Raw genomic sequence first — 17,512 nt, forward strand, 5'->3', positions numbered from 1 at the left:
CAGTGGTAAAGAATCCGCCTGCCAATGCAGGAGACACAGATTTGATCCCTGGGTCGGGAAGATCCCCTGGAGGAGGAAATGGCAACCCACTCCAGTATTCTTCCCTGGGAAATCCCATGGAGAGAGGAACCTAATGGTCCATGGGGTTGCAAAAGAGTTGGAGATGACTTAGCAACTAAACAACAACAGCAAAAATTACTTATTAAGCAGTTATGTAAGTACTTGACATGCAGTATCTAATGTAATTATTCCAATAACCTTAGATTTAGATCACGGAAGAATTCCTGGAGTAACATTTCTCAGACTTTGAAAATTTGAAAGCATTAGCTATAGTGCACTAAAAACCATTAGTAACTTGAATGCTAAAGTTGCCTGTTTAACTTTGAAAGTGAAAGTCACTCAGTTGTGTCCAATTCTTTGTGACCCCATGGACTATACAGTCCATGGAATTCTCCAGGCCAGAATACTGGAGTGGGTAACCTTTCCCTTCTCCAGGGGATCTTCCCAACCCAGGGATCGAACCCAGGTCTCCCGCATTGAAGGTGGATTAACTTTGACTTGGCCTTTTTTTCCCCTTATGGGAAAGACCAGGTCAAAGTTAAGCAGGTAACTTTTGGCGTTCCTTGGAGCCTTTAATTTTGCTAATGGGCATACAGGGTTATAGTATAGGGCCTTGAAACTCTCTTCTCAGCAACACTTACTAATAACTGGTGGAACACCTTGTTCTAGACCACTGGTTCCCAAAGTGTGGTCCTGGGCTGGTAGCATCAGCACCACCTCAGAACTGCTTGTTTAGTTGCTAAGTTGTGCCCAGTTCTTTGCGACCCCATGGACTATAGCTCATGAGGCTCCTCTGGGAAATCAGGCAAGAATACTGGAGTGGGTTGCCATTTCCTACTCCAGGGGATCTTCTGGACCCAGGGACCAAACCGCATTTCCTGCATTGGCACGAAGATTATCACCAAGCCACCAGGGAAACCATTAGAAATGGAAATTCTTGGGACCCACCCCAGCCCTGGCTGAATCAGAATTTCTGGGCATGGGGCAATCTTTTTCCAAGCCCTTCCCTTGAGAACCACTGTTCTAGAAGTTTGCAGTATTGGGAGTAGTTTGCTGTGGGAGAATAGTCAGCCAATTGGGATTTCAAGTGCAATAGATGTTTCAAAGGACAGTATATTACTATGAAATTGCTTTCTGTTATATACAGGAGGAATTTTAGTAATGTCCTACAGGTCTTTTTTTTTAAAGTCCTATTGTACTAATTTGGGGAACATAACTTGTAGTTACCCATTTCTGAGTCTTAGTTTATAACTTCTTTATAATGCAATCCTTCTATAGTAATTGCAAAAATCAGGAGACAATATATAGTTCCAGTCCTAGTACTGTTGCCAATTGGATGTGAAAACATGAACAAGTCTTATAATTATTTGAAACTTATTTCTTCATCTGTAAAACAAGAGGTCCCTTTTAGCTGTAACATTCTGCGTATCATTTTCCCAGTTTATTATGCTGTTCTGTTTTTTGCTCACTTTATTGAATTAATTTATTATTTCCTAAGATAATACATGTAAATATATAAGATATTAACTAGTTCTACAAGGCGTATAACAAGAGACAGCAGTTCTGTGTCCCATTCCTCCTCATCTCTGATCCTGCTTCCTGTAGGTAAACATATGTTTTGTAAGTGATGCTTTCTAACTTGTTTTTTAAATTTAAATATCATCTGTAGACTTCCTACTGTGGAAGAGAGGCCTTATCTCCTTCCTCACTTTCTTCCATTTTAGGAAGTCTGTTGTTGTTTAGTTGCTAAGTCCTGTCCAACTCTTGCAACCCCATGGACCACCAGGCTTCTCTGTCCATGGGATTTTCCAGGCAAGAATACTGGAGTGGGTTGCCATTTCCTTCTCCAGGGGATCTTCCTGACCCAGGGATTGAACCCGCATCTCCTGCATTGGCAGGTGGATTCTTTACCACTGAACTACCTGGGAAGCCCCAAGAAGTCTATAGGTGATAATTAAATTTAAAAAACAAAAACAAATTTAGTTTACCAATTATGGTGAGATCTGTTTTCAGCATTGACATTATTATGATTTCTTTAGTAAATATTCACATATGAGCCATGTTGTGTTGATTGATTACCTTTCTATAAAACTACTTCATTTTTGTTTTTTTTCATTTGCTCAGTTTTCTATAGAACTATTTTCAAGCTCTCCAGCCTAGGAGGTCATCTTTCCTAGTGTGTTTAAACATGCTAGGTTATCTGTAACTTATTATTATTTATTTTTTAATATGTCTGTGATATAGTTTTATTTTACCTCAGCTGGTGGTTCTCTGTCTAGTCTTGCTTAAAAGTCTGTCCTCCTGGAATTTCCCCTGCATCCTTACCTTGAAATTCCTTTTGCTTCTCTTTTGGAATCTTCTCTCTCCAAGATTCCATGCACCCCACCCCTTTTTTGTGGTTTAACTTATTAATTTTGGTTTCAGATGTCCTCCACTAGCTTTCTAATAAAGGATGGCACATTGTTTAATCTTTCAAGTTTGAAAATGCCTTCTTCTAGTCTCCCCATCTGATTGACAGTTTGGTATAGAATTCAAGGTTGGAAATAATTTCCCCTCAAATATTGAACTTCATTGTTTACTAGCTTCTAATTCTTCTGTTGAGAATTTATTGTTATTCATACGTGTGATCTTTTGTATAAGATCTGTTTTTCCTCTCAGAAAGCTTTAGAATCTTTATTCCATGACTTTAGAAATGTTGTCACATGCATTGCAGATCATCTTTTTTGCTTTCATTGTTCTGACTACTTCATGGACTCTTTCAGTCTAAATATAGACAGTCATATACTGCAGTGGTAGAATTTTCCTTACGTCGTCATCATTATTTCTTCCCCTGCACTTTCTTCATCTCATTTTGGGACTCCTGTTCGTTGGATATTGGCTTTCCTAAATTGATCCTCTAATTTCCTTGTTTTTATCTCTACAACCTTGTCTGTTTTGTGAGCTCCTCGACTATAAATTCTATTCCTTCTACTGCTTTTGTTTTATTCATTTTTACATTTAACTATAGCAGAATTAGCATTTTCATGTATAGTTCTGTACATTTTTAAAAATGCATAATGTAAGATACAGAACTCTTCCACGCCATCTTTAAATCCCCTCCTGTCATCCCTTTATAGTCAACCCTTTCCTGCAGTCCTAATTACTGGCAGCAGCTGATCTGTTTTTCCTTTCTATAGTTTTGTCTTTTCCAGTATGTCATACAAATGCAGTCATACAGTATGTAACCCTTTGAAGCTCTCTTCATTGGCTTAGCACAGTGTGTTTGGAATTCACCCATGTTCTTGTATGTATTCATAATTAATTATTCTTTATTGTTGAGGAATATTCTGTTTTATGGATATACCACAGTTTTTCCATTCACCAGTTGAAGGATGTTTGGATTGTTTCCAGCTTGGGAGGAATCATGATTATTAATAAAGCTGCTATAAATATTCAAATATTCATGCACAGGTTTTTGTGTGAACTTTTCATTTCTCTTGGATATTTACCCAGAAGTGGGGTTGTTGGGTCGTATGACAACTCTGTTTTATTTTACAAGAATCTGCTAAACTATTTTTCCAGAGTGGATGTACTGTTTTATATTCCTACCAGCAACATATGAGAGTTCAAGTTGTTCTTCACCTTTGTCAATACTTGGTATTGTCATTTAAAAAATATTTTGGTCATTCTATGATGTATGTAGTAGTATCTCATTAAAGATAAACACATGAACAATAGGTACATGAAGAGATGATCAACATTATTAGCCATCAGGGGAATGCAAAAAAAAAAAAAAAGCAAAACACAAAGAAGATACCATTTCATACCTACATGGGATGGCTATAATCCAAGAGATGGACAGTAATGTGATTTGGGAACTCTCATATGCTACTGATGAGAATGACAGTAGCGCAGCTGAAGCAATTCCATTCCTAGGTATTACCCAAGAGAATAGAAATGTCCAGACAAAAACTTGCAGATAAATGTTTATAACAGCATCAGTCATTTGATTGTCAAAAAGTGGAAACTGCCCACATAGCTGTCAACTGATGAATGGATAAATAAAATCTACCTTAACTATACAAAGGATTGAAATACTGATACATAGGTGCTCCTTGAAAATATCGTGCTAAGTGAAAGAAGTCAGTTCTACAGGACTGTATATTTTATACCATTTGTTTGAAGTGTTCAGAATAGGCAAAAACATAGAGATGGAAAATAAATCAGTGGTTCCCTGGAGTTGGTGGGGATAGGAGAATTGGAGGCTGATGGTTTTGAGATGTGGGGTTTCATTTTGGGGGTAATGTTCTAAAATCGATTGTGGTGATGGATGTATAACTGTAAATATACCAAGAAATCATTGAAATGTACCTTGTGAGTGAATTGTATAGTATGTGAACTATATTATAAAGCTATTTAAAAATCACCAGAATTTTAAGTATACAATTTAGTAATTTTTAGTGAATATGCAGAGTTGTGCAGACATCACCACAAAATAGTTTTATAACATTTTTATCCATCAAAAAGATCCTTTGAGCCTGTTTGCATTTAATACTTATTCCCATCCTAACTGCAGGCAACCACTAACCTGCTTTCTTTCTCTTTAGACTTGGTATATTTCATATGGATGGAATCATATCTTTTGGAATCATGCCCCCTTTGCATCTGGCTTCTTTTGCTTAGGATCCAGTTTCTCTGCAACCATGCTACCACTTGTTATTGTCTGTATTATTTATCATAGCCACCCTAGTAGGTGTGTAGTGATGTCTTATTGTGGTTTTAATTTGCATTTTCCTAATGACTAATGATGTTAAACATCTTCTTATGTGCTATAATTAGCCATTCCTGTATCTTTGGTGATATATGTAGTCAAATTTTTGCCCATTTTAAAATTGTTTAGTTGTTTTCTTATTGTTGACTTTTGAGTTCTTTTATATATTTTGGTACAAAGCTTTTTTGTCAGGTGATATACAGATATATTCTTCCAGTCTGTGGCTAGTGTTTTCACTTTCCTAACAGTGTCATTTGCAGAGCAAAAGTTCTTAATTTTGGTAAAGTCCAATTAATCAGTTTTTCTTTTATTATATTATACCTAAGTTCTCTTTTACTAACTCAAGGTCTTGACGATTTTCTCCTATGCTTGCTTCTAAAAGTTTTGAAGTTTTGTTCTATATTTCGATCTTTGATCCATTTTGAGTTATCATAGAAGATATGAGGTATAGGTTGAGGATCATTCTTTTTTCTTTTGCATATGGCTGTCAAGTGTTTCTTCCAGCACTGTTTGATAAAAACGTGATTTTTTTCTGTATTGAGCTGCTCTTGCAATTTTGTCAAAAATCATATTTGTATGGCTCTCTTTCTGCGTGTTTTCTCTGTGTGTTTACATTTATTTTCCTCTATCTTTGTCTTCCTGCCTCTAATATTTCTTCTGTTCCCACTCTTTCTCCTCTTTTCTGATTCTCTCTCAGATTTTCCTTTTTTCTGTCCCCTTGCTCAAAATGAAATGTATGGGTTAATATTTTTAGTTTAAAGGACTCCTTATTTACTATATGAAGAATGTCTATTTCCTCTACAAGTAAGAAATGGCAAAAATGAAATAACTTTTTCACTGTAACTCAGTTTTTCTCAGTGAATTTGGGGTCTTAAAGAAAGATGGTGATTTCTCTTCCCAAACCATGTTTGCACCAGTGTTTTGATTTCTTTAAAAAAGAAATTAGTCAAGGTAATTTCAAATCGGCATGTTAAAGAAGGTAAAGGTTTTATTTTTTCTACCATGCTTTTATTTCACTCCTAAACTGTAAAATTGATTACTGATGCTTTTCCTATAGGGGGCAGTGGTCATTACTACTGGAGCCACAGATAACAGAAAAAGTTTTGAAAGCAGCTTAATTTTACAGCTTCTCCAAAACCAGCTTTAGATCTATTTATTTTTTAAAAACACTTAGAAAAAGTAAGGATGAAATTGGATTTTGGCATTTAATTAATACTTGACAGTGGAATCAGGTAATGCGAGTGACCAGTTGTTTTTGAGGCTTACAGAGAACGGTCATATTTACTTTGGTTTTTCTCAGAATGAAAAGACAGCCCTCAGATTGGGAGAAAATAATAGCAAACGAAGCAACAAAGGATTAATCTCAAAAATATACAAGCAACTCCTCCAGCTCAACTCCAGAGCAGTCTTTCCAGAAAAGTGCCCTAAACATTGAATCGTGCCTCTAGTGCTGTGCCACAGCATTTTAAATATAGCCCATTAGAAAGTTTGTGGGTAAGATATTTTTCATTACACTAAATTTTACATTTTAATTGTTTGCATTTTCAGAGAAACGCCTTTTTTTGCAATTTCTCTGTTAATGTTATACGATAGTTTGGAGACATTAGTCAAGAACGTGTCAGTGTTTCCTAGTATAACTAATGGGTTTAATTTCTGTCATCCTGAAAGTGACAGTCACTCAGTCGTGTCCAACTCTTTGCGACTCCATGGACTGTATAGTCCATGGAATTCTCCAGGCCAGAATACTGGAGTGGAGTAGCCTTTCCCTTTTCCAGGGGATCTTCCCAACCCAGGGATTGAACCCAGGTCTCCTGCATTGCAGGCAGATTCTTTACCAGCTGAGCCACCAGGGAAGCTCATTATATGATCCTAGCAGAGGGTTATTATCTCGGAGAATTAAATGAGATTATTTAAATCTCATAGCTGGAATAGCCAGATAACTGCTTTGGCACTTGAATTGTGACCTCTACCACTTTGGATTAAGGGAGTCCCCCCACCCCACCCCCATTTTCTTTGTTTTTTAAGATAGTACAAAAGCTTACTTAGTTAATTGTGTTCAGATTTTTTTCCCCTCATCTCCATGAAACTATGAAGGGAGCAGGGAACTTGGGCAGAGGTTGAAAATTCCGGCAGAGGTCTTAAAGCAATGTCATGTGGGCTGGGCTGCATCATACACACCTGAGCCTTATTGCAGTTCCTTTGCAACCTCGTGCAGCAGTTGCCTTGAGTTAAGCTGCAAACTCAGGTTCCTTTTGGTCAGAAAGCTCAGCTGCTTGTGCATACTTCTCTCAACCTTTGGCTGGTTGGGTTAATCCCACCCTTCCCCAACTGGATAGCTCTGCAAGTTCCTGCTCCCTCTCATGTTTCCTTCTCAAATCAAGTTCTTTGTAGGAGCATCGGCTCTTCCTCTTCTTTTCACAGGGTCCTGACATCCTGGGCAAGCCAGCCCTTTGCTTCTGCTCGTGAGAAGTGCCAAGATTCTGCAGCGCTGACTCCAGCTGCCTTCTCATGCCTTTCCGGATACCTGGATAAGCAAGCCCTTGTCACTGCTACCTATTCCTTCCTGCGCTCTGCTTTTTCCTTCTTGCCACACGTGTGTTCCCTTCTCCCCCTGCCCACCTCTATCCCCTGTACACAATGCATAAAGGATGGAAAAAGTACTGCGGCCAGAAGTCACTGAATGAGGCATCAATGGATGAATATTTAGGCAGTTTAGGGCTGTTTCGAAAGCTGACTGCCAAGGATGCCTCTTGCCTCTTTCGTGCTATTTCGGAGCAGGTAAAAAGAAAACAAATGCACCTTTCCCATGCTAAGTTTTCAGAGTTTGAGACTTGGCACAGCACTGTAGCTGAAAGAACTGTAACCCACCAAAACAAAATTCCCTTCTCTTTTTCGTATTTAAAACATCACGTTCTCTCTGGTACTTATTAGCTTGGTGTGTGCCTTTGCCGATTAGTTCAAATATATTGCTGTGCCTTTATTGTCTTTTCTAAATGCCACTTTGGAATGTAAGAGGTAACATAATGGGGTTAAAAAATCTTTGAAATGTATTTTGTTCCTTTATAAGCAACCCTGTCTTCCTCTAAATTTTATACCGAAGGAAAAATTTATAGATGGTGCCCATAAGTAGTAGAAGAGGGGAGCATGACAGAATCATACCTCCTCAGTATCACTAAAGATGATAAAAACAGATTTTAGTAAGATCAGGACTTAATTTCTGAATTTCCTACATATGTTCTGAATGGAGGGGGAGGCTTGAGTGTCTAGTTCATAGTCTTAAGTTAGAAGCTTCTATTTCAAATGACTGATGACAGTGAGCTGATCTTTCTCTTCTTTTTAGTTGTTTTGCAGCCAGGTCCATCACTTGGAAATCAGGAAGGCTTGTGTCTCATATATGAGAGAAAATCAACAAACTTTTGAATCTGTAAGTAGAATATATAACCAAGGAAGAGTTGTTTGTAGAATACGCAGCAGATAGGAAATGGATTTTGAGCACCTATGTATGAATATTGTATCTTGTGGTCTCTTCTCAGTAGCAAATATTTAATTTTCAGTTGGCTTCTTTCCCCCTGGGTAGCATACTTCTGGATCTCCTCCCAGAACTAGATTGTTTTGTACTCTAAAAATTATGAAAGCTAATCTTTATCCTTCCCACCATTTATCCCCCTCATACCCCAACAGTTACATTTTGACCATGTTATCCATTATCACAGTTTTCTTAAACAAGTAATCATAGTTCACAAAAGGTTTGGCTATGTTAATAGTTTTAAACATGCATTTTAAAATTTGTACAAATGAGAACCTTTTCTGTTCTTAATTCTGTGCTCGATGATCATCAGTCAACTTGATGAATCATGTAAAACTTATCTATAAGGAAACAAATTAGTCCTAAACATGTCTTTTCATGTGACAAACTGGTAATTGGAGCTCTTCCACTAATTGATTGACTTTAAAACAACTTCTAGAACACATCTTTGTATATGTTGAAGTATAAGTTGGAGTATAAGTTGAAGTCTTGTTAACAAAATGAGGTTTTATAAAGGTCTGATTTGAAGTGTGCCTTTTCCTGTGATTGTTACTTTTGTTGTTGTTGTTTTTAATACACTCCTAGCCATTCCAGTGCTCTTTGTACTCCTGATTATACTATGGATATTTGCCTGCTGTTGGAGGTTTACTCTTAATTTTCTCAATAGGTTTCAGTGAGTTGTAAAACTATATGAAGCCTTCTTGATTTTGAAGCATTTTACCTTGAAGTTAATTAGTCTTCACTGCACCTGGGGAAAGGGTTATTTGTGAAATTACTTCAAATGCAAGACCATGGTGTAGAGCAGCGCATCTCAAGTATTTTTGTGCATACCAATCACCTGGGAATCTTGTTAAAAAACAAATTCTGATTCAGTAAATCTGACCTGGGGCCCAGGATTTCTGCAGTTAACAAATTCCTGAATGATGCTTCTGTTGTTCATGGACTATGTTTGAGTAACAAAGATGTGGGTAAAATTTTAAAACCATTTGGATGAATCTCAGATTGATTAGGCAGAACAAAAGAAGCCAGACCTTCCAAAAAGTACATGCTGTATGATTTCCTTTATATAAAACTCTAGAAAATACAAACTACAAACCAGTCTGTAGAAAAACAGCAGATCGATCATTGGTTGCTTGGGGATCAGTAAAGTTATAGAGGTGCACAAGGAAACTTATGGGGATGATGGACATACTCAGTATCACAGCTGTCATGATGGTTTCATGGGTACATACGTATGTCAACTTAATTGTGTCATTTAAATACGTGTGGTTTATTGTATGTCAGTTATACCTCAAAACTTTAAAAAGGTGGTTGAGAAAAATTGAAATGATTTTTTAAGTCTAGTGATACACATGATTGGAACTAGATGTATATTATCTTATATTCCCTGAGATTAATTTTTATTGAGGTATATTTTACATCTGATAAAATTCATCTTTTTATGTTTTAGTGTTTTAAGTTTTGGCAATAATATACAGTCATACAGCTGCCACTGCAGTCAAGATATAAAAATATTTCCATCATCTAAAAGTTAGCTTTTGCTCTTTTTGAAACTAATGAAATTCCTTTTAAAGTTCCTAAGTTTAAGTTTGTAAATGAATGTCTGCTATCAAATTTTAAATACTTATAATTATTATGCTTCCTTGATTTATGCAAATTGTTATTTAAGTTGGCATTTCAAAAGAAACTCAAAGGCATACCATTTGATGAAATGCACTGATATGTGGATAAGCCAGGACATTTTCTAAGATACTTTTAATAATAGTCCAGCTTTTCTCCATTCAGCTTTTGTGTATGTGCAAATCTTCTTGAGGTGCTGTGCAAAGTAGTCATTTAATATCATAATTGTTCAGCTGAACAAAAACTCACTGGAGGATTATATTGCAGAATATACTCAGATTTCAGTAATGCTATGTATTTGGTTAAGTCAAGTTTGTTTTATTTTTGAAGTATGTGGAGGGATCTTTTGAGAAATACCTGGAACGGTTGGGAGATCCCAAGGTAAGATCAAATATGGGGGTTTAATCTTTTCAGAGTATTTGGAATAGTAGCCTAAATATCATTCAGCTGTGTCACTTGAACTAGACTCAATCTATTTTCTTAAGTAGCCAGCTGTGTTGAGTCAGATACTTCTTGCAAAACTTTAGATGCTGGCGATTGACCTGTTGTTTTGTGTTGAATATTGAAAATTGTGTGCTAACAATTTTATCATCCATAGACTAGCGAAATTATACACTACTCGGACACAGGACTGACCTAAACCTTTTCACTTTAATGTGGGAGGGGGGTGGTAATGAATGTTACTAGGAGGTCATTGTTTTTATTAAATAATTTCTCTGATTTGTAGTTATCTTTCTTTTATGTGGGACTAAGATTCATAAACATATTTAATTAAAAAATAATTTTATGTGATTAAATTGCATAGTTCTAGACTTAACACATTTACTAAATACCTTGTTAGCTTCTATTCTTACATTAATTGCATTTTTATTGTGCCTTTTAAATCTCCCATATTACTGTCCTTATTTAATAGCAAACTAAGATCTTTAAGTCGATTTTTTTTCAGAATAAGTTTATGTTAATAAGTAACTATCACAGTATCCCAAGCTCAAAGCAAGTTATAGTGTGTTGTACAAATTCTTCATCTAAAACAGTGTTAAGCTCCTAAAAAAACTGTTGAACTTGCAAAAACTTCTACCTTCTAGGTACAGAATGTTTTTGAAAACTTTATGTACTCTTTATATTTAGGAAAGTGCTGGCCAGCTGGAAATAAGAGCTCTTTCTCTAATTTATAAGTAAGTTGAATCTGTTTGTTGAGAGAGTGAGTGTGTATGTGTGTTAAGATTTCTAATTGAGTCCCTCAGTGATTGAGAATATTTGAGGTTTGATATATTGATACGTAAAATGAAGCAGTCTAAGCAAAGTCAATGACATAATTTGTGTCCATTCGAATGGGATGATAAAGGATTTTAAGAATTGTCCGTATTATTCCTTTAGAAAATCAGAATACTCTAGAATTTTTGTATATTTAACTTTGTGCCTCTTGTTCATGCATGCTCTATGGGGCAATATCACTTCCAACAGGGTAGAAATTGTTTCCTGAGGACAAAAAAATGACGTATCAATTGGTTTATGACTTCACTTTCACTTTTCACTTTCATGCATTGGAGAAAGAAATGGCAACCCACTCCAGTGTTCTTGCCTGGAGAATCCCAGGGACAGAGGAGCCTGGTGGGCTGCCGTCTGTGGGTTGCACAGAGTTGGACACAGCTGAAGTGACTTAGCAGCAGCAGCATGATCCTTCAAAGGATCACAGTTCATAAACATATGATTAGAGTAGATATATATATATATAATATAAACTAGAAATATAGTATATTTGTTGTATTAAATTTTTATAGGGAAATTAAGAAAAGTATTTCTTCTTTAGAGAGGCAGTAATGGTGTGAAAATTTGAAGGACACTGCTCTATTGCTTTGAAAGTTCTGTTTAGGTCTTTAAAACTGCAAAGTGGCATTTCTGAAAGCATAGGCTTTTGAAAATAGCTATAAAATGTGGGTTGTAGGGAATCTTGTTCATTTAAGGAGTTGGATCTGTGGATGACTTCTTCATTCTTAGGATGTGAGATGGAACATACCTTGAGAGAGTCAGAACTCTCTTGAATGGGAACTTGTTCAAGGTTAGTGTTTTGCAGTCTGCTTATCCTTCACTAAATCCAGCAAGAAGTAATACAGAAGAGCTATCAAGCAGGTAGCTAATCAGATGATACTTTTAAATAGGGGACCAGCTTTTAAATTGGCCTGCTTTTTGTTTTTGTATGGCTCTAGCTAAGAATGCTTTTTAAAATTTTTTAAATAGTTTAAAAAAAATCAAAAGAAGAATAACATTTCATGGCATATGAAAATTACATAAAATTCAAATTTCAGTGTCCATAAATAAAGCATTATTGGAACATAATCATGTACATTTGTTTATACATTGTCTATGGCTGCTTTTAGGCTAGGAAGTCAATGTTGAGTAAATCATATAGCCTGCAGAAGTCATATGTTTGTTATCTGGTCATTTACCAAGAAAAATTTGCCAACACCTGCTTTAAATAAATGGGAGCCTCCAAAACTTACAGATATTCATACAGTGGGCAATTTATCTTCTTTACTCCTCATTTCCTCAAATTAAAATACATTTTAAAAATGCATTGGACTTTAGGGACAGTTAGCTAACTTTGCTGAATTAAAATTTAACCTCTTAAACATTTGAGTTATTTTATATGAACAAAGTAGGCAGTTTAAAAGCACAACTGTTTGTTCCTATAACTATTTCTTGAGTATACTAAATTGTCTCTTCTCATCCATCTTTGTTTTCTACCCATGTAGTCGGGATTTCATTCTTTATCGCTATCCTGGAAAGCCTCCAACTTATGTCACAGATAATGGCTATGAAGACAAGGTAAGAAGATAAGTGAGTGTTTACTAAAATAAAAAATTGAATGATACTACCAGTTTGCCATCAACAAATCATCCTTTTTTAACCTAATTAATGAAAAATAAGCACAGTCTAAAAGCCAAGCTTTTTTATAACCAAGCCTTTTCCTCCCCAGTTAGCCTTAGTATTGTTAGCTATCTTTCTGAACAACCTGATCCTGTCACTCCTCTGTAGTAGGAAAAACCCACCCAAAACCCTAATTGACTCTTCACTGATTAGAAGATAGGATCAAACTCTGAAGCAAGACATTCAGTGTCCTTGTTGTTCAGTCGCTCAGTTGTGTCTGACTCTTTGCGACCCCATGGACTGCAGCACGCCAGGCTTCCCTGTCCTTCACCATCTCCCAGAGCTTGCTCAAACTCATATCCATTGAGTCAGTGATGCCATCCTAACTATCTTATCCTCTGTCTTCCCCTGCCTTCAATCTTTCCCAGCATCAGGATCTTTTCCAGTGAGTCAGCTCTTCTCATCAGGTATTAGAGCTTCAGCTTTAGCATCAGTCCCTCCAATGAATATTCAGGATTAATTTCCTTTAGGATTGACTGGTTTGATCTCCTTGCAGTCCAAGGGACTCTCAAGAGTCTTCTCCAACACCACAGTTCAAAAGCATCAATTCTTTGGTGTTCAGCTTTCTTTATGGTCCAACTCTCACATCCATACATGACTACTGGAAAAACCATAGTTTTGACTATGGACCTTTGTCAGTAATGTCTCTGCTTTTTAATATGCTGTCTAGGTTTGTCATAGCTTTTATTCCATCTTTTAATTTCATGGCTGCAATCACCATCTTCAGTGATTTTGGAGCCCAAGAAAAAAGTCTGTCACTGTTTCCACTGTTTCCCCATCTATTTGCTATGAAGTGATGGGACCAGATGCCATGATCTTAGTTTTTTGAATGTTGAGTTTTAAGCCAGCTTTTTCACTTTCCTCTTTCACCTTCATCAAGAGGCTCTTTAGTTCCTCTTTACTTTTTGCCAGGGTCCCAAACCTTCTCTCTAGCTTCATTGTCCTTCAGCCTTAGTATATCATGAGGCCAGAGTGTCCAGCTTTCATGATTTCCTATGTATCTCAAATGTCAGTTTCTTTGAAACCTTACCAACTCCCCTGGAGTTATTTCCTCCCTTTTTGTTCCCCTAGCATCACCCAAGTAATTACAGTGTTTATCACCTTATATATGTTTTCATGTCTGTTTTTCTTATTAGTCTGAAAGTTTAAGTACAGGGACATTGTGCTAAACCACTGTCTAGTAAAGTGCCTGGAAAAATAGTAGGAGGTTTGGTTGAGAACTCTCAGCAGGTAAACAAGTTGTTTTTCAGCATACAGCTTTTCTTCCAAAGAGTTTTTAAGAACACCCTTCTATCCACATGATTTGATTAGTAAATACAGATTACACAGTACTTGAGTTTTGTCTTGTTTCATACCATAGAGCAAAATTCAGGCAGCATTTTGATAGTAAGAAAAGAGTAGACAGTGGTAAAACTGTTAGAATGTTACATTAATCTAGATAGAAGACCTGAACTAGGCAAGTGGCATTAAGAATAGAAAAGACTGAATAGGATGCAAGAGATAACTTCAATCATAAGTATAAAGTGGAGCATGTTAATTATTTTACCAATGTGTGCTAAGTTGCTTCAGTCGTGTCCAATTCTTTGTGACCCCATGGACTGTAGCCCACCAGGCTTCTCTGTCCATGGGATTCTCTAGGCAAGAATACTGGAGTGGGTTGCCATTTCCTTCTCCAGGAGGATCTTCCTGACTCAGGATCGAACCCGTGTCTTTTATGTCTCCTGTCCTGGCAGGCAGATTCCTTACCACTAGCAGCACCTGGAGAGTCAAGTACTTCCCATTTTTTTTTCATCAATAGTATTTAAAATACTATTTTACCAGTAGTACTGCCAATTTGTTCAGTAAACATTAAGCCCCTATAGTGTACCAGGCAATTGACTGGGCTTTGGGGATACCAAAATTAATAAAGCAGAATCCTTGCCCTTTTCTCATGAAGACAGACATGTAAATTATATAGTGCAGTGATATATTTTATAATAGAAATATATGCAAGGAGCATAAAAAAAAAGCCCTTCACTGTGCTTGAGGGAGTACATAAAGTTTCATGGTAGTTGTGATATTTAAGTGGAATATCAAAAAATGAATCTAACAAGTATAAAGGGTAGTCTATTCAGAGGAAACACTATATGCAAAGGCATAGAAGCAAGAGTTAATTTGTTAGCTGATTCCTTCAGTCTCCAATTTTTTCAAACAATTTAAAGGTCAGGCTTACTAACCAAATTATTTCAGTAAAAATGTTCCCTGGCTCCATATGATGAAATCTAAGACATTTTTGAATTTTTGTTCAAAAACCTCTGTCTTGTGTAAGGGATGTAATCCCAAGTAATCAAGTGTATTTCATTTTGAAGCCACCTCTGGCACCACCAACCTGAGGTAACAAAGAAAATTCTCTGTGATCTATAAGGGGATAATGTCACCAAGTTTCCTTAGCAGAAAATTATTGTAAGCACTCTTTTTTTCTACTTTCCTACTATACCCTGGCTAATTTCTCCCAATAAACCAGTTCTCTGACCCCAGGTCTATTATTCTTCCCTAGTCTTTTTTTTTTTTTGAAATCACAACTCTATCAATATAATCCATTTCAAAGTTCTGAGAGGGCATATCAAGCTAAAGTAAAACACAACAAAATTTAAGTTGCGAAGTTTCACCCACCCCAAGCAGTATTTACATTTGAGAAGCTTTAGTATTAGTGCTCCTATATAGCATATTGATACACTGCTATACAATACAGTGAATAACATTTTGAAAAAATTAAAATTCCTCCCCCATAGTCTTAAGTTTGGGATTTTGGTGTATTTGTCCTGTTTTCTCCATTTTTAGAAGTTAAGCTATGTTTGTTAGGCTTTCTGTTATATTCACTCAATTTGTAAAAGTTCCCATTTTTTGCAAATTTATAAATCAGGATTGTGTGGTATATTATCAGGAATGTTATTGAGGCTCAGAGTGTTACCTTAGTAGTGGTTTTAATCCTGACATTTAAAAGTAACTGTCTTACCTCCCTTAGCACGATTATCTCTAGGTCCATTCATGCTGCTGCAAATGGCATTATTTCATTCTTTTTTTTTGTTTGTTTGAATAATGTGCTGTTGTGTGTGTGTGTATAAACCACATCTTTTTGGAAATCAACTACATACAGGGATGGTAATAAGGTTAAAAGAAAAGTAGTGAAATATCTATATCCATAATCAGTTGAGGGGTACACAAAATAGATGTAAAATATGTCAAAACAGTAGTGAGGGAAGAAGGGTAAAAATGCAGTTGATAAGATGGATCTGGAATTAAGAGATCAGCAGTTTAAAATTATCACATATATGTAGAGAGATTGCCATATATAAATTTAATGCTAACCACAAACCAGAAATCTATAATAGATACACTCATATAACAGAGAAAAGAATCCAAATGTTAAGATTAGAGGAAGTCATTGGCTCATAAGGGAAGAGAACAGAAGAAAGGAACAAAAAATTACAAAAACAAATTCAAAACAGTTAAAAAAAGAATAAAAGGATGGAAAATTGTGTCAAGTATCTGGAGTAACTTAAATTCTCTAGTGTACTGCTAGTATGAGTATAAATTGCATAGCCACTTTGGAAAATATTTTTTTATGGACATGGTTGGTTTACTGTATTGTGCTAGTTTCAGGTGTGCAGTGAGGTGATTCATTTATATATATATATATACACATATATATATATTTATTTTTCAGATTCTTTTCACTTATTAAAAAGTAAAAGTAAAAAAAAAAGGCCATTGTCAAGAAAATCTTTTAATGGCATACAGCTTTCATTTATCTGTATTTAGATTTTAAAACTCACTTTTTTCCTAGCTCTGTTGAGATTTAATTGACATATATGCTAAGTAAAGTGAGTCAGAGAAAGACAAATACTGTATGATATCTCATGTGGAATCTGAAAGTCACTTTTCTAAAAAGCAAATACATTTAATTTTTGATTTCTGATTAGCAGCTTCAAATATTTCAGGGTTGTAAGATGTCTAACATTAACTATTTGTTCTGTGTGGTTTTTTTTTTTTCAGATTCTACTCTGCTATTCAAGTAATGGTCATTATGATTCAGTGTACTCAAAGCAATTTCAGTCAAGTGCAGCTGTTTGTCAAGGTATGTGAAGGCTTTATAAATGTTTGGGTATGCTTGCAGATGGTTTGTTGCCAATCTTCAAATTGGGGGGCCCACCATAAATAGCTCTTTTAAAACTTTGTTGGTGCCAGTTGAATTTGTATACTGGATTATAGCTATTTTCACATTGTTATGAAAAACTCTTATTTTGACAACTGGAGTCTTGATTATTTTTTTTCCCTTTAGCTGTATTGTATGAAATTCTCTATAAAGATGTGTTTGTTGTGGATGAAGAAGAGTTGAAGACTGCAGTTGAGTTGTTTCGAAGTGGTTCCAAGAAGAATAGGAACAATGCTATGACTGGCAGTGAGGATGCCCATATTGACTACAAGAGTTCAACTGAAGATAGGTAACAAAGGGAAAGGGGATGTCAACTATAGGATCATCTTGTTTCTGTGCATCATTTGAAATTGGAAGGGACCTGGCAGGTTTGTGATTTAGACTATTTCTATACAGTCATCTCTCAACATTTGCAGAGGATTGGTGCCAGGAC

At 36.0% G+C, this 17,512-nt stretch overlaps 1 protein-coding gene across 1 annotated transcript in view; it reads left to right on the forward strand.

Moving 5' to 3' along the window:
• The window catches only part of ALG13 (ALG13 UDP-N-acetylglucosaminyltransferase subunit), an 80,145-nt gene that overhangs the window by 13,239 nt on the left and 49,394 nt on the right, over nucleotides 1-17,512 (forward strand). The window contains 9 exon segments of the mRNA XM_070462133.1: nucleotides 7,232-7,367; nucleotides 7,369-7,439; nucleotides 7,441-7,588; nucleotides 8,151-8,234; nucleotides 10,287-10,337; nucleotides 11,085-11,131; nucleotides 12,710-12,782; nucleotides 16,920-17,001; nucleotides 17,206-17,368. Coding sequence (XP_070318234.1) covers nucleotides 7,232-7,367; nucleotides 7,369-7,439; nucleotides 7,441-7,588; nucleotides 8,151-8,234; nucleotides 10,287-10,337; nucleotides 11,085-11,131; nucleotides 12,710-12,782; nucleotides 16,920-17,001; nucleotides 17,206-17,368 — 855 coding nt within the window.

The sequence above is a fragment of the Odocoileus virginianus genome, unplaced genomic scaffold (assembly GCF_023699985.2).
Source record: "Odocoileus virginianus isolate 20LAN1187 ecotype Illinois unplaced genomic scaffold, Ovbor_1.2 Unplaced_Scaffold_1, whole genome shotgun sequence".
Taxonomy (NCBI): Eukaryota; Metazoa; Chordata; class Mammalia; order Artiodactyla; family Cervidae; genus Odocoileus; species Odocoileus virginianus.